The sequence below is a fragment of the Plectrocnemia conspersa genome, unplaced genomic scaffold, assembly GCF_051122295.1.
Source record: "Plectrocnemia conspersa isolate PC_06_02 unplaced genomic scaffold, ASM5112229v1 ptg000010l, whole genome shotgun sequence".
Classification (NCBI taxonomy): domain Eukaryota; kingdom Metazoa; phylum Arthropoda; class Insecta; order Trichoptera; family Polycentropodidae; genus Plectrocnemia; species Plectrocnemia conspersa.
Window position 1 is genome coordinate 12,128,254 of NW_028277174.1, and position 25,721 is coordinate 12,153,974.

The window sequence follows — 25,721 nt, forward strand, 5'->3', positions numbered from 1 at the left end:
GATGCTTTATTTTTAGAAATGACAAGACGCTAGATATTAAATTTTTTTATATGTTTATCAATATTTCCTTGGTTTTTCCAACTTTTTATCATAAAAGTATATACTATATTGCTGTAAAATATCACGTTTGCTGATTTCCATTGAATTTTCAAATATAATTAAATTATATCCACTAATAAAATAAACTATTTATTTCATTCTTAGTATCAATATAATGATTAGATTAAAAATATAAACAAACTTTTTATAAATATTGAACACACTATTTTAGCGACTTATTTTATATTGAAGCTTAATCTTTCCTGTTAATTTTAAAGACAAAAATTTTCAATTCCAGAAATGAATCATACTTTTGTATGAAGCTATCCGATTTACACTTAATGCCGATATAGTTAATACATATTGTGTTGTGGTGCCACTCCGGCTGAGTCCTTGCACAAAATTCTACAAATTAATCATCAGTAACACTTTTGTTTGCACCGTACAAACGAGATATCGGAACTAGGAAATGTTGAACTGCGATAGCATAATAATTGTTTACAAGAGAATGGCTCATGTAGGCGATAACAGCGGCGCAGCCAGTTTATCTTATCAAAGGTCGTTGTTTACATCCGTGGCCAACTTGCGCTGATAACTGATTCTACGTAGCAAAAAAATAATAAAAAAATACACACTCAAACAACGTGAGTGATAAGGCTTATCAGTGCGTCGGCTAATAATATAGCGCATACACAATGTAAAGCATTCGCGGTGCACAATGTATTTACACAAATGCGATACGAAAGGAGCTAATGTATATTTTATAGTTTGAAACGTAATTATTATGATTAACGAGTCTCTGTAAAATATGTATCGCATAGGAATAGGTTAAAATAGTTAGAATTACTAGTAATAATGACACCAATATGTAAATATGGACTCTTATGATAAACACGATTCTTGATATATTGATCATATCTTTTCACACAGTTTTCGGGTAAAATTGTAATTTTTAATACCTTTAACTGGTTTAAGTTTGTAGTATTTTTTCCACCTTATTTCTAATCAAGACAGGTTCCGTGGTCTAGATCCTATGTACTTATTATCAAGGAAAAAAATCCTTTGCTAGATCAATTTAATAATTTAAAAAAATTATGGTTTTAGTTAAGATAAGTAAAGTATTTGATTTATTCACATAAATTTAATTAATGGATTGTTGCCAATTAAATAAACAGTTAGAATCACTACTATGACGCAAACTTGCTCGATGAAATATCGAAGCAGAATATTGCACTTGGTAATGAATTTAGTATCATTAATTACGTAAAAGAGAGAATAAATATTTTATCAGGTGTCCTACAGTACTTTTATAATTCCAACAACGATGATGACTGTGACACATATGACATATTAAATCAACATAATAAATATGAAATTACAAAACAAATTGTCAAACTGATAAGGATTGAGAGAGAAAAAAATGTTAAATTAGTTCAGAGAAATCGCAAGAAGCTAATAATAACATCATGAATGATTTGGTAGTAAGAAAAGAAATGTTTAATGTATATATTATACATACATTAAAATAAGCATTAAATTATTTTGATCTCAACTAAAATTAGATCCATCCTAAATTAAATTCTGAATTATGATTACTTTTCGCCCCTTCGGGGGCTCCTTAATGATCCTACCTGGACCCTCTGCTCTTCACGTTATTAATGCCATAAATAAGGCAGTTACAAATTAAATGATTAAGTATGACTTATTCTCATTACAGAATGATTTAGATTCTCTATAAAGATGGGCTTTCATCAACCCTTTTGTTTCAGAAAGTGGCATACTGTGTTATATTCTTGACCCCGTTCGCCATTATATCTTGGCTAGAGAAACTTATACTAAAAATCTCAGATTTACTTTTAAGAGCAAGTGGAGGTTTTCTTTATACATATTATATATGACTTCTGCGATAAATCTTCTCAGATGCTCGGCTTTGTTATGAGGAACGCGTTTTATTTTATTGATCCATCGGTCATTCGTGTCCTTATGACACTTTAGTTGGCAGCATTCTTGATTCTGGATTTATAATTTGGAATCTCCGAATAAATAATAAAGATTTTATTAGGCGTTTGAAAAAGTTTTTTTTTTTATGATTAATTCTAGATTTTTTAAATGTGTATATGTCGTTTCGCAATATTGTCCGCGCGATTTTGTCCGCATGGTTTTGTTTTGCGTGCTATCGATTTTTTTTAATTAAGATAAAAAGGTCAAGTTTACAAAAAAATTTTTACATCACGATCAATTGAACTAAAACTATTTTCATTATATAAAATGGTAATGTGATCAAAATATTTTAAATATTAAATTATTTTATTTAAAGAAAACTTAAAACTGTATAATTTTTTTTAAAGAAAACTGACATTTTATTTGAAGAAAATTATACAATTTGTTGGTCCTGTTTTACGCTCAATTAACCCTTAATATTTTCCTTCAAGAAAATAAGAAAAAAAAACAGTAAGGAAATTGTTTTTTTTATAAATATAATATCTTACAGATTTACACTTGTGTGAGTAATTTAATTGCATTTTCTTCAAGAAAAACAGCAGTTTTAAATAAAGTGCTGGAAATAGACCGCGTTTTCCCTTTCCTCGCTTATATATGATAATTTATTTTAAAAATTAATTGTTAACTAAAGTTTTTTTAATTTGTTTTTAACGCAAAAAATCATAAAAATAAAATAGCAAAAAAAATTATTGGGTAGCCAAATGCACCTCTACATTTTCTTTAATAAAACATAATTTAAAAAAAAATTAGACTGATCAATCATTATTAGTAAAACATAAAATTTTCTTGCTCCGTGTATTTTCATTGGTTTTTTTTGCAATTGGCAGTTCAAATAAATATTATCAAATTATCATTTTCAGCCTGGAAACATACCGACTTTCTTAATTTTATTATTATTTTTTTAAATATTGAATTAATGTTGGCAAAAGTTTACTACCCCTCAACAATTTAATAGATAACAGGTACCCTTTATTGTTCATGAATTTCAATAGAAAAATAAAGCCCTTACGGTACGTAGAATTTTATGGAAAAAATTAGGTATTCATTTCAGTAACATTTTTCCTATATCGCTTTCGATTAACTTACATTATAGACATTCGATTTCATTCGTTTAATGCGTGTTAATGTATTCAGAACGCAACTTGAAAACAAATCGAGAGTTATTTGATATTCAAACTGTGCAAATTCGCAATAAGAAGAACAATAAGCACGATTGTGTTGACACTTAAGGAAACAGACCACGGTTGAGCCGTGCCATCATTTCCACAACAAATAAATCGAACTTATTTGTATTTTAGTGTGACCATTTCAATACCTCTCGCCTACGGCTATTGTTTAGCGTTTTTCAAAGTTGGTGTGTAAAATCATAAATATTAAATCCTACGCTTAAAATTTAAAGTGCTACACAGGCGAGATGCTATTTTTAGTACTAACTATTGAAAAATATTAGTTTGACACTGAGAATATTTATATGATTAATTTTTTTAAATGCATGATTAAGCTTCTTTATTTTGCTTAAAAACCAAAGTAGTTTTATTGATTATTAGACATACGTCTCGATTTAAAACCGGTCGTAACGTATGCAGGTGACGTGGACATTGACAGAGGGAAAAAATAGGCCCTAGAGACATTTGAACAAAGGGTAGTGCTAAAAATATACTGCCCGACGAAAACGACGACTCGTGACGCATTTAGATGAATTGGAGAAATTCATTGTGGCTGTGTCACAGTAAGCTTTATTTCGTAAAATCAAATAGTTTCTTATTATTATTACATAGCAAAATAAGTCACAAATGTCAAAATAAAAATATAGTCAAATAAAATTCTAAAAAATTAGACCTGATTGGGTCAAACTATTATCTTATCAATGTAGTAAAAACACTGTCAATAAAAAAGTAAATATAATATTTTATTGCGATATTTATAATCTTGAATATGATGGGTATATTTATAATTAAATTAGATAAAAATAGTTCGTGTCATTGTATAAATATTCCCTATTTCAGACAAAACCTTTGTCTACACGAATACATTATATTGAGTATAACTGCTAGCGTATATAATATAATAATACACTTATTCCAGGTCTTACTTTCTCCAGTATTTGACACAACTATTTGTGTAATCGCAATTATAACTAAGGCAATCAGTTATCCTTATTTAATAGATAGACACCTACATACATAATAATTATTTATTGTTTTCCTTTTGAGACTATTTTGATTCTAATAGCGTCCCAACTTGGTTCAAAGTTCCTTTTCTTGAACGTGTCAAGACACGGTTTAATATAATATTTTAAAATAGTACTGTAAATTCAGTTAATGCTCATAATTATTAAGTATAATACGCATGTGTCATTGTCGCATCACACTATTTCATCATCATCGAAGTTTAGACCTCGAAAAAATAAAGTAGCTCCGTTGCTCACGAGGGTTAAGAATCCATTGAAATTCTAGGTGAGCGTTCGTCTTTATTGTCCTTTAGGAGAACGAGTCACCTACAAACGGCACGACGCCAGAAGACCAAATTGGCGATGGAATTAAAATTCCAGTCTGGTGCGAGTGCCAAAATACCACCTTGACTGTCTTCAGAATGTCTTGCATTGTAATTTTTCCAGCGGCCTCTCAGACGGTGTCGTAACGGACGAGTCTGGACTGGGGCGGGTCTTTCCGGATAGGTTTTTTTTATACATTCAGCACAATACGTATCGGCCGTTTTCAATTGACCGCACGTTCTGGAAACGAGGGTCCATTGTTTGGGATCCGCAATAGGGAGAGCGTTTCGCAAATTGCTATCGCTTCTCCCGTGTGCGTGCCACAATGCTACAAACACGGAAAAGTGAAATGAACAATGGCAGTTTTCAGAGTCGATTTTAGCTATCAATTTTCGAAAATAAACCTCACATACTTTTACCAGGCCTGTCGAGAGGGAGGGGGATAGAGGACAAATTCGCGGGGCCCAACTCTGGAAAAAATCATAGAAAAATATATTTATAAAAAAGTAAAAATCGACCGCAAATAATAAATCTGAACTTAACTACAGCTGTTTGAGACGTATGTACTAATGTATTTAATGTACAAGTTCCTTCGGAACATTGCCTTCAAAAGCACTCACTCTATATGTAGTACTTTCACAATAAACATTATTATTCAAAGGGACAGATTGTAGTTTTTTGACGCGTTCGTGTTAATTTGTTTGCAAATTATTGTTGGCTATATTGCTTTTTGAAATTCCAAACACATTTTCACCAGTAGTGAAAATATAATTAAACTGATAAGCGCTAATACGCTGCTCTATGAAACTCAATTTGACAGTTGCGAAACGTCCATTTACTGTTCAAACCCAAACCTAACCAAATGTTCTAAAACTAATAATAGTTTTAGAACTTTTATTAGGTCAAGTCCAAAATACAAAATAAATCAACTCATCTCTCAGGAGTAAATAAGCGAAAGAATAAGTACAGACAGACATTACATCTCTCATATTGCTTCATAGTTCGTCTGCATTTCGATATTAAACTATGTTTTAAAAATATGATAGCTATCCTTACCGATATTACTATGGACTTATAATATAAGAGGGCTGATCAAAGTATATTAAAACCGAATTTTGCGCAAAAAACAATTATCACTTCTCAGAAGTCAAAAAATCACGCCAAAAGCAATAAAATTGTGTCGGCGCCGTCGCAGTGGGAACGCTTGGTACCTATAATTATTTATCCAAGAAATTATATAACGATGTTAAAAAATAAATAAAAGTGCTATTTTTGTCATGAAGCCCGGAATCATTGTTTTTACAGGGCCAGGGTTCGCTCTCGACAGCCCTGACTGTTACATTAGCATAGTTTATAGCAGTTTTCATCATAAATTTCATTGTACGACTCTTGGGAACAGTTATAATAACATCACTAATCAGATTATAAACTGGTATCATTTGAATGTTTGCTTTCTCGATTTATCTTCTGTGAGGTTTCCTTTTATAGAGTGGCGCATGTTGAAGCTTAAGTAGTTTTGTTTCAATAATTTATGTTCCATAAATGGGAGCATATTAGAGCGCTATAACTAATACAGAAAGTTCCAAGAAGTTAATATTAAATTATAAAGCTTTAGAAAACAGATACAATATAGATGTGTAAATATCACTTATACTAGTTTATTACTTTACTATACAGCATTTTCCGGCAGGAAAATGTCGAGAAACAATTACTCACACAGCGTGAAAGAAAATAACGATGTTTAATTGACTGTGTACCGCAAAAATTTAGGTTGTTTTTCCGTACAGTCTTTTCTCTTAGAAGTAAATAACAAGGGCTATTTGGTCGCAAATATTTTAGATATTTTTATAAAAGAGATTTGCCATTTTATTTAAATACAAATTTGACGGTATATTATTAGATTTATAGCAACTCTATTATTAAAAAAATAATAGTATCCATAAATCTAATATTTCAAGTTAGTTAAGCAGGGCCGTCGTTAGGCAACGGCATTGGGCTTCGTGCGATTTTTTTTATTTTTATCAATACCAATAAAAGAGCGCAAAAAACAATTATCACTTATCAGAAATCCACATCAAAAGCAATAAAATCGTGTGATAAAACCGTCGCAGTGAGAACGCCGACACGATTGTATTGCTTTTGACGTGAATTTTTGACTTCTGAGAAGTGATAATTGTTTTTGCACTCTTTTATTGACCCAAATTTGGTTTGAATATACTTCGATTAATACTTGAAATAAAAATATTAAATTTCGCCATCAGCATCTAGTATGAATGATCGGTAAAGATATCTATTTTATTTTTAAATCACAGTAAAACACCAAAAAGTGGACAAACCGTGAAGCATTAAAATAAATTCTAATAAAATATATCGTTTGACTAAATATAAAAAATAATGCATGCATTCGGTTGTTTAATATGTGTTACATTTAGTCGTAAACTATGTTATATACACTTATGCCTCGATTTACGCGGCGCTCGTTTTACATAGCTTAACTTTTACACGGTTAAAAAAAACATTTTTTTTTAAATATTCCAAATCATACATATTAGGTTTCACACATGTAGCGTAAAAATGTACAAACGCAATAGCTTACCCCCACTTTTTGCACTTGACCTACAACTGGAACCTCTTCCACTGCTCATCCAATGTATTCTGAGTTGCTTTTTGGAGTGCACGCGTGTCGCTGAAGATTTTGCTCGTTTATTAAATAGTCACCGATACCACAATTTTAAACAGCACACTGTCCAACCCAATTATAACTATCACGCAGCAAGCAAAATAACCAGGTTAATCATCTCTGGGATCACACAAACTAAAATCTCATTGCTCACCCAAAAAGTACTTACGAGTCTACTGCATTATCGTTTATCAGACGTTAGCATTGATTCTGGCTACATTTATACTGTTTATTGCTTTCGGGAGCTCTCATAATCATTGCGTCAAATTATGCAATAGCTGTTAAAAGGAATATGTAATTGCACTTTAGTTTAAATAGTATGCACTTGGTACAACCTTAAACTTAATTCGAACACTTGTCACTATAAATGTAATACTTGGTATATTCTTTTTTAGATTTTTAGTTAACTCGTATAGGTTAGGTTTTGGTTTGAACAGCAAATGGAGTGTTGTCTTTAGCATTGACATATTTGTTTACAGTCATCGTTCGATTCAGAATGAATTAAGGGCAAAAACAAAATGAATGAGAGATGTACAACAACAACAACAGAGTGCTCATCGTTATCAACAATAGGAAACGACATCAGCCGCAAGGACAATGTACTGTCGCTGACCATTGTCGCTTGTCATTTGCGTGACCATTGTCGGTTTTGTGTGACGTCACATCCGGTGTCACGTGGTAACTGCATCCGCTGTCGCGTGATAACGACCAAATTATGCGTCACCGGAACCACAGCAACGTACACGCATTACATTACAATACCGGCTGCACCGGTAAAATGGAGTCGCTTATCGCATGCTGTATTGCAAATTTTCACACACACATATATTGTGTTTTGATCGATTCGTTCATGTTGATGCGCATCCTTCCGGAAGACCACAAGTGCAAATGCTGTTTATGAAGGGTTAGGAAGTATAGGGTTAAATTACGCATACAATATGTTTTATTAGCATTATTTTGCTTCTCCTGAAACACGTGCTAGAGTTGCTTAGTAATGCAAAAAAGTACACCTGCCACACTAGTTATCATTAAGATTAGTTCAAATATATCATATCCACATTAAGCGTATGTGATCAGTCCTTGTCCCTTTGTCCTACATTACCAAAAGCTATGATGTGTACTGACTGGTTAGTTTTGTTACTCTATTTTCCTTATAAATCTAATAATCTTTGTTTCTGAGAAACCCCTTCCCTCCGCCAGAAGCCAGATAACGGATTTGGGCCACGGTCGATAGTCACAGATGCTCTGCTCTAAGCTGAGATGGTCTGACAGCGAATCTAACTATTAGATCCTAAAACATTTTAAGATTTTTCTCTCCCTCCGGAGATCAGGTTCCTAAAACTATAGAATGCTTCCTGGCTAAGATTAAAATACAGTACCGATCTACCACGCGAAAAAGTCTGAGTAAAACTGTTCCATTTAGATATGTATTTACGAAATTTTTCGCTGCGCTGCAAATATTATTGCAGCTGGAATTTTCTAATAAAAAAATAAAGTAGTAAAACAATAAAGTGTTGCATATTTAGAGCAAATACCGCAATGAAACAAAAGCGTTTAAGAAGACTGCTCTGCTGCCTCTGGGCCAGGCTTTTCGAGGTCCGCACGAAATTGAGGTTTGCTACTCTTGAGCAACATACACAATTTGGCTCAACTGTCTCTTAATGCTTTTATAATGAGATTTTTTATACAGTAACTAAAATATAGTATATCTAAGGCACCCTATATATAATATAGTAAAATATCACCTTGTCTTCTGGCTTCCTTCCGCTCCTCAAACTTGACCGGTGTTTTCTAATTAAGCACCACCTGTCTTTTGTAAAAAAAACCTAATCATATTATTATTATTTCTCAATCGTTGAACACTAAAAATGTATATTTGTTAGTGACATTCTTTCTATCTGTATTGAATGAATGACCTGATAGGTTATCCAAATAGAGATAATTTTAGAAATAAATACGAATAATGGTTGTTACGCAATAAAAACATTCGCTTAGGCTTCACGAGTTGGTACTAACAAATGTACGTTCACTCGCGTGGTTATTAGTGGGTGAAGGGCAGTCGACGAACCTGATAATGTACCATAACGACACGATCTGGTTTCATCTAGACGAAAGAGAACGCTAGGGATATTATTGTACAACTGTAGACTGGATGTAAACAACGTTATCTGAATGCGAAGTAGAATTTACCAGATTTTATTGTGACCCAAAATAAACTGCATTGAGTATTTAGGGCTCTTAGAAATAATATGTATTTCATTATGCTTTATCTAATATGTGAATATGGTTGATATGAGTAAGTTCTAAACTCGAATAACTTGTTCAAATATAAGGTAGGGTGCATTATGTAAAGATATATCCATAAAGAAAGTTTAATTACGTTAGAATTGATATGCAGCTCTGTGACATCATAAATTTAATATCTAACGACGTTATGGTAGATTTTTACGTATTCTCATAAAATGTTGATATATTTTTTTATAAGAAATAGGAAGTAAACAGTAAACTATATTTTGTACCACTCTGAGTTAGTATATTTTTCGAATCAGATATAATTGAGTGTTGAAATTTCATTGCTATGTATTTGTTGTGTAAGCATGTATGTATGTAAAAGGTACACAATTATTAATGTACGTATGTATGTTGTTTTGAAATTTAGGCAATACGATTCTGTAAGTTCAATTTTACTATGTTAGGTTTTTTATTTTCGTTAGCATATCATTCTCCGTAATTTAATTTGATGAAAACTTTTCAGCTTTTCAAGCAGCGTTTTTTCCGGGTTTTTTTTAAATATAGCTAAATTAAATTGTTTAATCATAATTACCAGACTTGACTGTCAAATTATTAATTCAGGTCTATATGTATGTATGACTATTAGTTCCGCTTTCGATTAGGTTTCGATTGTATACTTTCTGATTTATATATAATACAATCATGGCTCAAACCATGACAAAAACAATTGGTTTTAGAACGTGAAAGTAATAATAGTTTTCTAGGTGACATGCAAATATAAAAATAATAACTTAACTTTTACTTTCATGCAATTTTCTTCACCGTCTCAACACGTATTTAATGTACGTACATATATATATTTTCATTATCTTCTCAGGATACTTAGATCTAATCGAAATTCAGCAGTCAACCCTTGACTGAATTTTATGCCGCCAGCGTACATCGGCAAAACTTTATTCATGAGCGTGATTCGTGAAACTGTTGGCAGACTGAAAAGGATGCCTTTCAGCGGACCACGATCGACTCACAGACTTTTAAGACTAGTCACGCAATCTCACGTGACTGTAATACCGAAATTCGGAACCCAAAATGACTACAGAATACGGCCGCTGACAAAAGACACCTTTATGTGTGTCGGGCTTAATACAATCGATTGAGCAATTGCGCCAAATGTGTGTATATGGAAAAGACAGGAAATGTTAGAAGCGTCCGATTTCCGATAGTGAGGGTGGCATCCAATTTCTTAGCTTGAATATCTCCTAAAGTGATGAAGTACATTTTTACGACATGAATTTATTCTTTCTTTCACTTAAATTTTTAAATTAAAAACCATGTTTTTTATCTGTAGTAAGTCAGTAAGTAAATGTCCTTATGTGTGTTACATATTTTTTTTAATAGTATTTTTTTAAATATTAATTGCAAACACTTGACATAAAAATGTTAAGTGATATTTTTATCGAAAATGAGTTAAAATATCTTAGAAACACAATTTTAGGTTGAGATAGCCTGGAATTCGCAAGAATCAATATGTTTTTTGTGCTAACTGTCTTTCTAATATGTATGAAGTAAAAGCGTATACGTTCACAGAGAACACGATCAAATGTCAAGAATTGTTCTCTTACCCTTTGGTTACCGATCGCCAAAGTGGCGTGAACCTACTTCGCGTGTGTGTCCAAGAAGTGGTGCAATTAGCTCGCGGACATCCTCAAACGAGGAACGTCATTTTAGCTTTTTCCGTTGGGAGGGGGGGGGGCAAAAATTAGCCCATCGCAGTGGAAACTTTCGTTACCGAGCGTTCTCACTGCAATGGCGCCGATACGATTTTATTGCTTTTGACGTGAATTTTTGACTTCTGAGAAGTGATAATTATTTTTTCCCTGTCCTATTGACCAAAATTCGGTTTGAATACACTTTAATCAGCCGTTTCACATCAAAAGTCAATATTAATCAACGCAATTGAAGTTAGATTTGATAACATAATATATCACGGATCCTTTTTTGAATTTTTGAATACTATCAATGGTTTAATAAGTGTTGGTTAGAAAATTGGTAAGGATAGCTATCATATTTTTAAAACATAATGTTATATCGAAGTGCAGGCTAACCATAGAGCAATATGCGAGGCGTCCGTCTATACTTCTTCTTCCTCTTATTTTTCCATGAGAGTTCAGTTGGCTTAGTTTGTATTTTAGACTTAACCTTATGAAAGTTCTAAAACTGTAATTAGTCCTAGAACTTTCATTTAATCAAATGACGTTTCGCAACTGTCATATTATATTTTATAGACATATAATTTCACTAGCGTCTTTCAGTTAAATTATATTTCCGCAAGTAGAAATATATATCTACTGGTAAATATGTATTTGGATTTCACTAATGAAAATATAACTTTACCGAAAAATACACATTCACTGGAACATGTATATATTATTACGTATGGAAAAGTTTATATCACATAATTTTAATAGCACCTGACAGATAAATTATAGTTACATTAGTAAAAAATATATATTTACCAGTGAAAATGTTTTTTCATATAATTTCACTATAATGACATATTTAAAAAATATTTTCGGGATATATTCGAGACTGTTTTTTTTTAAATTTTCTTTGAGAGGTAAGCCAGAGAATTTCTGGTTTAGAATCAGGGTCGACATTAAAGCTTTTACTAGGGGGGGGGAGGGGGCAAAAATTGGTCATTGACAGTCAATGGTCATTTTTTTAAATATTATACTAAATTTCAAAGTATTTGATCAGATGACATGCATTTTTATCGCCAAATTCAGGGGGAGCAAATATCCTCACCTTCCCCCCCCCCCCCACCCAAATGACGTCACTGTGTCTCTCCGAAATATTATATTGTATCTTATGGCAATTTTATCATTAGTATATTGTTAAATACAAAATGATTAATTTTAAGTGAATGAGTATTTATTCTGATTCGAGGTTTTCCAAGAAATGTCGATTAAGAAATATTGCGACAGAATCCTTGGAATCTAGAGTTTAGATCCTAATATTTCAATGTGATTGAAGTGGTCAAAGTATGACGCAAATAAGACGTTTTAATCCAATTAGCCACATGATATAATGTCGCTAATGCTTATAAACACGAACGACAATGACAAGGCGCAACGGTCATCTTGAAAATTATCTGGCCATCTATGTCGATCACGCAACCCCCGATCCAATTACGCTGATTAATCCAGAATTATATATCTATCTAACCAGACACGTGTATGACGTTTATTGAAATGTAGATAAAAATAACCATAACTCACTACATATATTACTCATCTGTCACCTTCGAACTGTATACAATTATGTCCATACTTAATTAAACATAGCAACAGCAATGAGTCATGGATGCACATAATGCGCTAAAAGCATTTTAATTGCGCTTCGTAAATATTTACAACCGGCCAAAGTCACTTTCCGTTTTGAATGCAATTTACAAAGTCAATTACGAGACGAAACAACACGTGACATAATTACGTTTGTGTGACGCAAGTGACACGTGTGACGGCTGAATGTCATAATTTATGCGATTGATATGATAAACGTTTATTTATATCGGATTATGCGATCTATGCATAAATAGCGTACGTGTGTGTGTTTCTAATCACGTAACAAGCTATAACCGTAACGTAAACGTTATTTAAAGATCAAGTATACGAATCTATATAAATTCAATATTATATTTATTTTAGCTTGTCTTATGGATCATATAGATTCGATATTTCATGGATATGCAGTTTTTATAAGAATACAAATATATATAATTTCTTGCAAAATAAATCATTAAATTATTGTATGAGTTGAGCAAACTTATTAGATCGGGAAAACAATAACAAAAAAAATATAAAACGAGGCATTTTCTCAAAATACTTCGGTTAAACAAGCTTTAGTTCTAAACCATTGAACTAAACTAATCAACTGTTCCAAAAGCAGCGAAATGTTTAAAACGTAATATAATAATAATAAAAAAATTGATATGTTTCAAAAAAAAAAACTGTATAATATATGTATGTATGTATGTATGTATATTGCCAACAAAATAAATGGGTGAAATTGAAATGAAAAGTAAATATTATTCAGGTTCAGAACAAATATCAAATGGTTAGAATAAAAATAGCATACGGTCAAAATAAAAATATAGGACGATCATGTGAATTAAAAAAAATATTACTACATTTATAAATATATATGGGAAATAAATTATTTATTTCAGAAATATATGAAATATATCGCTCGCACTAAAACTGTTGAATAGGTTTGGTACGAGCGAGCGACCCTGGGTCAGAACTTTGAACACCCCATGAATAACCCCGCGAATATGCATCGAAGCTATTTAATTGTATGTAGGACGTGACGGTATTCAGAGCAACGAACGAAGCGAGAATAACGACAGAGCGGCGCGGAGAGCACGCTTTACTTATTGTGTTGACATTTGACAATGTTGCGAGCTCAACCAAACAAGTTGGCCCTAAAACACCTCAATCATGCTGACCATCTGTCAACATAAAACTGACATTGAGGAAATACAGAGCATAAATTAAATGATTCTGATAATTTGTCAATATAATTATTACCGTTTAATATATATTCTGACCAGTACAATTTGAATTATAAACATTTAAAATAAATTCCGACCAAATAATATCCATCATTAGTCTTACCATCTAATATTTATTCTGGTCGATTATATTCTAACCCAGGGGTCGGCAAAGTGCGGCTCCGGAGCCGCATGCGGCTCTTTGGCTCCTTGAGTGCGGCTCTGGCACAAATATCCACGGGCCCGGGCGCTAATTCTGGTCGAGTGTCCTTATGTCCTGATCTTCTGCTTCATATCATTCTGCTATTGCCAGAAATTGAAGCATTTCTCCTTGAGAAGGGTGTTCACTATCCAGAACTTACAGACAATCAGGATCCAAAACTTTCATTTCATGGTAGACGTTACGTCTCATCTAAATCAGCTTAACCGTGAACTACAGGGGAAAGGAAACACAATTTTTTGGATGCTAAAAGAAGTAATTTTATTCGAAAACAAATTATCCCTTTTTGCTCAAGATTTTGAAAGGGAAACATTGTTTCACTTTCCGAGCCTGCTGAAGCATCGCCAAGAAAATAATTCCTCTATTTACAAACACCATTTCAAAACAACAATTTTAAATACGAGGGAAGCATTTCTCAGCAAGTTTCAGATGTTTAAAAACAGCAAAGCGACCTTAGCATTCGTCAAAAATCCTCTTAATGTTACAATAACTGAGTTGAAATTTTCTCCTTTTGGCATTGACATTGGTAACTTTGAAATATAATCGCAGGATTTAAAAAGCAAGGAAATATGGAGCTCTAAATTTCAACGTCTTTGTATTGATTTGGAAATATTGGAGAAGAACGAATGTGATCTTAGTTCACAACACAAGTGGTCTGCTTTGAAAGACCTGGAGAATGAAAACATGATCATTTTCAACGTCTGGAATAGTATTCCTGACTCTTACGATCTGCTGAAAAAACTTGCGTTTGCTGTTCTTTCCCTTTTTGGTTCTACATATTCATGCGAACAATCCTTTTCAAGCATGAACTTCATCAAGAGTAAACTGAGAAGTCTTCTTATTGACGAAAACCTGGAATCATGCCTAAAATTAAAAACAACAACATATAAACCTGACATACTGAAACTTTCCAAGGAGATCCAAGGACCTTGTTCGCATTAAGTGTTTGTCAGTCATTGTCATGATTTAAATTTATGGATACCTTACTTTCATATTATTGTTTATCAACTAAAATTATAATAAAGGTTTACTAAATTAAAAAACAGATTTGGCTCTCATAACTTTTTTAAATCATTGTAATGTACATATTTGGCTCTTCGGCCAATAAGTTTGCCGACCACTGTTCTAACCGATGTATTCTGACGTTTCAATATAAATTCTGACCATAACCGTGTAAAAATTCAGACCCGAAAAATATTAGCAATATACATATGTATATTTCTCCATATTTTTTTGAATCTTAAAAATATAATGCGTGTGTTTAATTAAAATTTATAGTACCGGATATAACTATATTTTTTTCATAATTTATGGATTTTTTATTTGTCTTACGAAATGTATATTCTATTTTTAAATTTAAAATTATCGTAATAGAGACAATAAAAAATAGCTGTGTTAGTGTTTCTTTTTGAGAATTTCTCGAGAAAAATCTCAAATCGTGAATTCTCATTTCTCGTTACAGAGCGACACGATTTTATTGCTTTTGACGTGAATTTTTGACTTCTGAGAAGTGATAATTGTTTTTTACGCTCTCTAATTGGGCAAAATTCGGATGTGCTTCATTCGATTCTCGCTCGTAATATTGATATAAAAAACTTAATTGAGCGTTTTCACCGCGATGACGTGATTTTATTGTTTTTGACCTGGACTGAAAGTTCACTATATGGCAACACTGAGCAGCAAAGAAAATTCGACTAATTATCAGATAAATATTTTTAATAATTTTCAATGCCTAATTGAAATATTTCGCAAATACGGTTGCTATTTTTTATATTTATTTGTAGCATATAAAGGGTTAACTCATACCTATTATTAATTATTCAAAAAATTATATTACGATGTTAAAAATATATAAAAATATATTTTTGTCACGAGGCCCGGAATCATTGTTTTCCCAGGGCCCGGGTTCGCATTATTTTTTAAGAGCTTCCAAGACAGTTGTAACGTTGTGTTTGCAATGTGCTTAAAATATCCGTGTCAATTCCTAATCCTACCGAGTCCGTTTCTTATGTATAAATGGAATTACCGTTATTAACAGGTGAAATAGTGTCATGAATATAATGGCCATCCGTTGTCACTGAAGAACTTTATGAACAATTACAATAGCTATTCAAAACTGTTTCTTGTGAAACAATTAACAAAAGATTAAGCTATCAGAAATTGTGAAATTTCGAAAAAAATAAAACAAATGTTAGATTTATATGACGTTGGATTTAAAAAGCTCATCCAGGCTCACCAAATAAATAATGGGGCGCTCTAAAGGTATTATAAGTCATTCCCAAATTAAACTATTTTCTGGGTTTCGTATCTTTTCTTTCCGAAACACTTCTAAATAAAATTTGTTTTTTTGTTCTATAAAATGATGTTATATCAGTATTGCTGATTTGTTCTAATTTTAAGATAACTTGTAATGAAAAATAGCACTCTGTTAATAACTAGCTAAAACAAGTAAAAAATTATGTTATTTTTAAACACGATATGAATCACTTAACTACTTAATGTTATTCAAAGGAAGAACCATGTTGATGCAAGGTGTTCTGTTTGAAAATTACACCCTTTTACCATTTCGCGTGTTTTGTATTATGTATCTAAAATGCAACACCTGTCGTATAAAAAATGCTTAGAATACGAAAATAGGTCAATGGGCGTTTACTTGAAACATTAAAAAGTCAGTGACTCGTAGATTATTTATTACAGTAGATGTTAAAAAAATCTGAATCTGCACATATATGCATTGCCCAGATGAATATGGTTATACATAGTTGCGCAATAAGTGATGCAACACCTGGCTTACGAAGGTTAACGAGTTAAGAGTAATTAGTCGCCAGCTCATGTCAATTAGGCCGTCAGTGTACGTCAAGAAAAATTGTACGGTTCGGTTGTTATTACCACTTTATAATCCGTTCGCAATATACGGACGTATATGGGTCATACGAGGTAATATCGCACATTACATAATAAGTATTAAATTATAAATGGGAATAAACGTGTGCTTCAGGCGTTGAAAAATACCATTTATAATTGAAATTCAACGCAATATGCATATGCGATAATAATTCTTAGAAATACGGCGTTTTCAATAATAACCCATAAACAGCTTTATGGTAATGTGTATGATTCATGTAGCTCACCTGTAATATAAGATTTTCACCACATATATAAATTAACTTAATTTATTTAAATGTATTATGTTTTTAGAGTGTTGACATTAAATTGTATATCAACGCTCCTAAAAAATGTACAATATACAAATATGGATACGATCCGTTCCTTACCTATCAAATATATTTGAAACGTTTTTGAATCCTCTCCAACATAAAGGAGTACTTTGCTTTGCAATCTTTTTCGCATACATATTCGTGAACGCTACGAGCTAACGTATAGTACAGAACGCGTTTATCCATATAATTGAGATAGGTGAGCTGCCTTTACGCTTTTAACTCTCGATGTGACAATTTGGGGGGTGGAAACAGACTGCGTCTCGATCACGGTAGAAACATTTTTTGAACAGCTGTAGATTCAGTAACGCCGTCATGTAACATATTCCACCTACCTGTTAATACATTTATTTGTATTTATAAAGACGGAATAGCGTAGTCCGTAACATCTCAGACTATTAACTCTGAGGTTGCAGGTTCAAACCCCAGCAGCTGCACTCAAATTTTTACTTAAAAATGCGCTATTAGGTATTAAAAAAACAGTCCCAGCTGCAGTAACATCTTTTGGCTATATATTATATTACACATAATAATTTATAATTATTATTAGTTTGATGGTTAATACTTACTTGTAAGTATCCAATCAACTATTTCGTAAGTGTAATCTTTTTCGATAAAAAACTGTATATTTAATGTTCTGGTGTTTTCATAATCCGAATTCCACACAATCCTATTAATCTGAATAACCACGTAATGCCAAATTTTATAATTTATTATATCACGTCAGCAAGAGTATCATTTTATGAGCACATCATTATACTATAATATTTTACAGGCCGATGGCCATCTTCAAATGTTTTTTAACCAGACACGCTACAACTCCTCAGATGCAAATCTGAGTAGTAATTTATTTAAAAACGACTGCCAAGGCAGTCGAGTTAATTTCGCTTAATTATGCTGGTTTGTAAAGAAGAGCGAAAGCGACTCGATACATTGTTGCTATATGATATAATAAAATAAAACACTGAGAAATTGCTAGAATGCCGATGGGGTATCATTAAGTTTAATAATTTAAATTAATAATAAATAAATGAGCATGCGTGGAAACCGTCTCACGGTAAGTGGATAATTCCATGGAATTATACGTGGAAGAGTGATTAATTGAAATTAGTTCCACCAGTAGGCGATTATGTGGTCACCGCGAAATCAGTGGACCTTCCAGGGCCTTGGAATCGTTGGCCGGAGATGCAGGCGGTGCGTGGAGAAGGACCTCTTCGAAATTATGCATGCGGAGATAAACATCTTTTTTGTTGTAATAAAGGCCCATTAGTGCGTCTTGAATCTATTTATAAGAAAAAATGGAAGTGCCGTGAAGTCATTAATATTAAAATGCTTCTTGTATGCCTGTGTAATTTGAGCTTTGTAAGTTATCACGTGAGAATGGGAAAATGTGATAAAAACGTTGGATAGAATTTAAAATAAATGGCTTTACAGTTAAATCTTCTGTCTAAGTTCATCCCCAAATATTTTGCACCATCCAATTGTGGAATTATTGCGTTATTTAATCGGACAGGAGGACATGTTTTCTTACGTAACATAAACGTAACATGGACAGACTCATTTGCCTTTATTCTCCAAATACGCAGCCATTCTTGTATTTTGTTGAGATTTTCTTGGAGATAAGTAGACAGTGTCGTCAGAAAAGGTTGCTCAATTAGTCGGCAAGACTGCTGTATGTATTAAGTACAGTACTGGCCCTAGTACAGTGTCTGAGCTACTCCAGATTTTATTGAACAGACGAGGAATTTTTCATCTTGATATTTTACTTGATAATTTTATATACAGGTGTTTTATATGCTACACTTTGTCGAAAGCTTGACTTATATCCAGGAAAGCAGCTGAACTTGTAGATTTTTATTAATCTCGTTTACCACTCGAGTGTATTTATTCAATTGTGCCATGCCCTTGCAGAAAACTGAATTGGTTGCTTGGAATTATCTCTCGTTTCTGTAGTTTTAGATTTTTTCTTGGTAGCAGTATTTTCTCAATCATTTTTGATAAAATAGACAAAATAATCATAGGCCTGTAAGATTTCACGTCTCTTGAATTCTTTCCTGGTTTTGAAATAAGGATAACCTGCGCCATCTTCCATTCTGTTGTCTTATAACATTTTGACATTTTTGATACTACATGATACTTTTCCTTATGTGCATACTCAGCTTTCTAAATGAAAAAATAATTTGATTTTATAACTTGTGAAAAGATTGAGAATAGTTAGGTTTAAGAGGCGAGCAATTTTAATTAACCGAGAGGCGCGCAAAAGTCGTAAATGTTCATAAACGTTAATTGATATATAACCGTGACATTAATTAATTTATGTACCATCCGTGCCTGGGGTGTACAAGACGCCAGACTTATAAGAGAAGAAGATAAATCGTCCAAGAAAAAGCTTTTCGAAATTTGGGAGTGACACATCATTGCAGAATAGAATCTTCATCCGGAGCGATTTCCTCGAAATTAAGAAAAGGGACGTGTCATGGTTCACATGGAAGACAATTTCCTCGCGTCGGTCGAGGGGAGACACAAGAAGTACAACAAAGGAGCCTTTGTTTTGGGCCTGTAGCCATGCGTGCAACTGAATCGAGTATGTTTGATACAAGATAGGCGTCTTTCCTGAGCGTTGTTACTTCTCGTCGCTTTTCGGTTCGCTCCGGTTCCCATGGCCGCCCAAACGTGGCACCATGCTTTGGTGGATGCCCGTTCTTCGGTTCGGTTCCCACCAGACGGTTGCAGCCGATGTCTTTGTTTCGAAACTACGAATGTCTTTGTGCGAGAGGGTCGCCCGTGAACGCACCAAGGTTTGAAGACAATAATTTATTGTGGAATAAGAGAAAAAGAGAAACTAATTAAAAATAACAAAGCGAAGTTCACTGTCAATAATTCAGGCATTTAAGTGTGTTTTATTTAATTAAGTATTAATTTGTGCTTTTATACTTAAAACAGATATTATGTAATGCGTGTATTGATAGGTAATACTTATAGATCGTGAGTTCATATGATTATTATGGATTTTCCGTGACAAGATAACTATCTATCGTAATTTTATTGCCTCTCGTCTTGCATATGTTATTATAAGAAAGCAATAACTTCAGGGTAAATAAAAAATCATACAAGAAAACTTATTTGATTTTACTATGTATGTAATACCGAGTTGAAACTCAGCACAATGAATCTTTAAAACAAGAAAAAGTACTACCTTATAATATGTTTACACTCAGTCCCCTTATATTGTCTTAAAAAAAGCTCTAGAGCTAAAATATGCAAGGATTTAATCAATACTATCTTATACATATACTATTGAAAATATTACTATACGAATATATATAAAAATATTCTTAATAAACTAATAGTTTTTTTAGTAATTAAATGTATCACGCTACGTGGATAATAAAATTCGTTTAAATTTAGAAAGTTCACAGCTAAAATAAATAAAGCAAAAGTGCGATAAAGCAGCTTAAATAGTCGTAAATATAAGAGTTATGTTTTAGAATACTGAACTTTATAGAAGCGATGATTATCTAATTTAAAAAATAAGTCATAAAACATAATAAATAATAACAGAGATAACTTTGTAGAGATAAAAGATAAAACGAGTGCATAAGTACGTGAGAACTAAAAATTAAGTGCCACGATTTTTGGACAACGTATCAAAAAAAATCTATAATCAATTAAAATCTGACAACTGGTCAGCTAACAATTAGTGCTTTATCATTTTTTGTAGCCATATATTATTTATGTAAGTAAGCCCACTAGTTCACAAAATAAATGATTACAATGACAGCTTTCTACCAAAATTCAATAAATTTTATGCAAAAAAATAACGTATATAAAAAAATTCACAAAAGTTTTTTTTTTAGATTTTGACTACTTTGCTCCTCCATTGCCCATCGCCCACTTTGAGAACATCTGGCTTAGCGTATGATTTTCAAGGAAAAGGTAAACATTTATATTTATTTTTTATTATACATTAAAACATATACGACCAATAATATATTTTTTCTATATTTAATAACTCAAATAACGTGTTTATCCATTGCCATGAAAATATTTTAGTTCTACACTAATAATTAAAAAGTTTCAGTACTGATTACTGGAATAGTGCAATTTCCTTAGTTCTGTAATACATTAATTTTTTCTAACGTTTTCTTGGATACATGAGGGTGAGCGCTGTCTTGGTGTAAAATTACCCTTATTTAATTTATAAGGAAATGTTTTTTTATTGTTTGAATCGCTTTTAAATGAATTAGCTGAGCACACTGTCGTAATTGTTTGCTTATAATTCAATAACTCTTTCATATCGCAGCAAATGCATAACATTATCTAATTGGGATGTAATCCTATTCTTTGTGTTGGAATTGGGGGTTGATTGACATCAAACCACTGCTTTATATGTCGCGTGTTGTAAAGGAACCACCTCTCATCTTCAGTAACTATTCCACTCAAAAATAAATCTTTTCATTATAGAATCATTAATTATTGGCATATTGAGATTCACTGCACAAGGTTTTCCTCATACAATTTATGAAATACTATTCTGCAAAGTAACACCTTTCCTGACTTTTTAAATGTCTGTGAACAGATGTAGGTGACACGTTAAGATTTTGTGCTAGCTTCTGCATCGTTATTCTCGGAACTAATTTGATGGCAGCCCTAATATCCTTACTAACAACCCCTAAGGAGATATTCAATTTTTAGAACATCTTATAAATTTAATGGCATTCCTGCCCATTGCATTACAGATGTTTTTAACTGCTATTGTCGCATTAAGACAGAGTTGAGTACTTTTTTAAATTGTAAATTGGCATATATTGCATCAGAAATAGATTGGACGAAAGGCTTGTAAATGAGTAAACGTTGTATTGGCTCTGACTTTAGTGTCTGTCACTTTATTTCCTTCCTTTATATATATTTAACATGTGACGCATTTCCTTTGTGACGATCTTTAATGGATTTCACGGGGCAACAGTACCTTATTGTCCTGGTATCAAGTATCAAGATTACATCGTTCACACGGATGATACAAACACTTCACTATAAATAAATGTTCACATAAATCGATTCCTACGATTAACAAATTAGTAAATCACAGCGTCAATAATTGCGTCTCAATCATATTAAATAATATAACACTGCAATCATGCGTCACCTTTCTACATTATCGCCGGTATAGATGACAAAACGCTATAATGCTACCGATTTACCATAGATTGATCAGAAAAAGAAATTCAGCCACACAATCAATGGGATATCTTTAGAGAAGAATTGCTCATCATTAATATAAATGATGTATATAGTGCCATCGGTCAACTTAGCTAAAGAATAGTTTATTTCTACCTTGGGCATAAATCCTGTCCACCATATGATAATGGTCTTCAATGTAACATAAAAAAACTATCCTATTAGTGATAAATGCATTTTCTTTGTTTATAACACCACTACCACAATTTGATTATATTGCATGCAGGAGTATACCGTTCACGAATGCGGCACCAAGTTTTGAACGCAACACGCATGACACAGTTCCACTTCATGCTCTGGTGCCGCAGCGAACCGACACTTCCCAAATACTTGCTCTGCGAACCGTGCACAATTATTTTTTCAGTGGCCTGCGACTAAAGTCATATGATCAAAAGTATTCTAATGTAAGACGACCAGACGTCCTCCTCAAAAATGTTGTTCTCCTTGAACAAAAAATTCCATAAAACCCTTTGTTTAGCTCCTGCAGAATTTTTTTCTCCTCAAACAAAAATTTCTGTGACGACGCTTTTTTATGTCCTATAGTAATTTGTAGTACTTTGTCTTCCTTGAATAAAAATTTCCGAGATAGCTTTTTTATTTGTAGTGTCCTTTGATATTTTCAAAATTTGGTCACTTTACATTATTGCTATGTTATTCATCAAAGCTTTGAATTATTTATTTGAAGCTAAGATTTATAATTCGACCTATTGAAATATTGATTATGTTTGAAAATATACTATTATGCTTTCCATGACCATATTTAGAAACGTTTATAAAATAGAGAAAAACATAATATACATATCCTATACAAATAAAGTACACACGCTTTGTGTAGTGAATAGTGACCGACTGCGGGAATTAGAATTGACTGAGAAAGTGGATTCTGAAACTTAAGCTGAAAAAGGGATTTCCGAGTGGAACTTCTGACCAAATCAACCGGAATTATTAAAGGAATTTGACGTTTACGCTTTGTTTAATTGTTAAACGTACTCGGTTTATGACAATTCAGTGCATCTCCGCTCTGGAGAGCTGTTCCTTGAGTGAGGAGTACCTATATGTATAAGCAATTTTTACAACGGATCAAACCAGTCACTACACTTTGAGGATAGAATCACCACAGTGTAGAGAAATTTTTAATATATTTCAAGACGCTATATTTAAATAATTTGTGTTCGCTCTTGATCTTATTTCGCGTATACGTAGAAGCTCCTTCGACCTCGTACGGCACACTTGCTCACCGCGGAAAATTGTGCTCACGCAGCGTGATTTTTCCCGTCTGCTAGCGATTCACCTTCTAGAAAGGAAAAGTTAAAACTTTAACTCGTTCCTGCGACGGCCGAGGACTCTTATTATCCCACGGTTATCTGAGAGCGCCTTGAAAACCAGACTGCACTCGTAAAAAATCGCGCGAATAAACAAACAAGACGTGTTTCGAATGCGAGTCGATTTAATTGCACGTTTGCCAGAGTGAAAAGGAATCCATTCGGATTTAATGGTCGTTGTTGTATTCAACGGCACACAATCGCCGACAAAAGGGCTCAGCCACACATGTCGGAATTTGTTTGAGATCAATTGCATTACGAGTAATGCTTATATAAATATTTGTTATTTAAACGCGTCGGGTGTTGATTTTGATCCATATAAACATAAAATTTTAATGTGGGACTGGAGATGCAATATTCAGTGGAACCTCGACTTGTCTTACGAATATTTTAAGACACAAACAATTTTTTAATTTGACTTGACATATTGCTTAACTTAAAAAAAATTATCGTTAACTTATATTTCAATTTTTGATTTATTATTTGCCCATAAAAGTATGTTTTTTTTTTCTTTATTAGATAATAACTGATAAAGGCAAGAAAGAACAGGGGCCAATAAGATAAGCCTATAACTGTTGAAAAAAAAACTTTTAAGTGGACCCGGCAGTGGTTAGCTATTGCAAAATTTGAGTATAATGTATATTAATTTAATAAATGCAGTTGAAATCGATATCTATTAATTTATTCAATTAAAATTACATGAATTAAATTGTGTGGAATATTTTTTTTTCAATGAAATGAAATGCAATAAATCAGTATATGATACATTTTGTCTTAATCATCTAATTCTTACTCGATTTGCTTCATTTCGTGCTTCGTGTTATTGTGATGATTCAGTAGCACGTGACCGTGAATTATGTAATCTATTTCGTTCTTTTCGTTGTGCTGTTTCTGCTTCTGTTTCATTTCTTCTTTCTTGGCTCAATTTGCGTGACGATCAATATGTTATCGTTTTGGTGGCATTGCTATGCAACAATAATAATAAAACAATTATCATAATAAATATTTAACAATTGAATATCAAAAAATCTATTATTTAATGAAATATATTTTTGAAATCAGAGCTTAGCTTCGCCCGACTGGCTAAATTGTTTTGTGTTTTATTCAATTTATTACACTGAATTCATACATATTTTATATGGGTTTATCCTATCTGACGACGAAAGTGTATGATGTTATTATACCAGGAATTTGAAATACATTTAAATAATAAATAGAACGGCAGCGATATCTAAAACTTTTTTTACGAGTTTGACCTAATTAAATAACAAAAAAAAATGTGGCATATATATTATAGCAATATGACGTCAAAATTATCGCGAGCGCGTTTGAGCCCGACATCAATACAAAATCAATAGCGCTACCTATCGGATTTCAGTCAAGCTACTCTCTAAACACTTCTGGTACTAATAAGAACAAACTGTGAAATTTTCAGTGAAATCGGTTTAGTAGTTTTCGAGTCTATTGAGCACATACATACGAACATTGCCTTTTATATTAAATCAATTTCAGTTTTAATTTGGTCTCTAAGGCATATATTATTAAACCACGACCCGCAAGCCAGGATAGGATAGATAGAAAACGCGATAAAATTCAGGATTAAATTTATCGCCGAAGGTTTCGTTGAGGTTTTGAGGTCTTCCAATTAAATTCTAGATAACTCCAGCTTCTAGATTTATTGATTTACACGACATTAAATAATTTCTATCGCTACTAGATAGCTGC

The 25,721-nt window shown here is 32.6% G+C and overlaps 1 protein-coding gene and 1 long non-coding RNA gene across 4 annotated transcripts in view; one reads left to right on the forward strand and one right to left on the reverse strand.

Annotated features, from left to right (window-relative positions):
* Positions 1 to 25,721, forward strand: part of LOC148230635 (uncharacterized) — a 63,440-nt gene that overhangs the window by 16,907 nt on the left and 20,812 nt on the right. For 2 of the 3 annotated variants that reach the window (XR_015810933.1, XM_088194289.1), the window contains exons 1-2: positions 19,982 to 20,234; positions 21,294 to 21,372. Coding sequence is in view for 1 of the 3 variants with exons in the window: in XM_088194289.1 (XP_088050415.1) it covers positions 20,118 to 20,234; positions 21,294 to 21,372 (196 nt within the window). In the remaining 2 variants the exon portion in view is untranslated. Of the gene's footprint in view, positions 1 to 19,981; positions 20,235 to 21,293; positions 21,373 to 25,721 lie in introns of those variants that run through there. The other variant, XR_015810934.1, reaches the window with a different exon arrangement.
* LOC148230636 (uncharacterized) lies at positions 12,479 to 16,697 on the reverse strand. Its single transcript, XR_015810936.1, has 2 exons — positions 15,340 to 16,697; positions 12,479 to 14,152 (listed from the first exon to the last, which is right to left on the reverse strand). It is a non-coding gene; the product is annotated as an uncharacterized LOC148230636 (long non-coding RNA).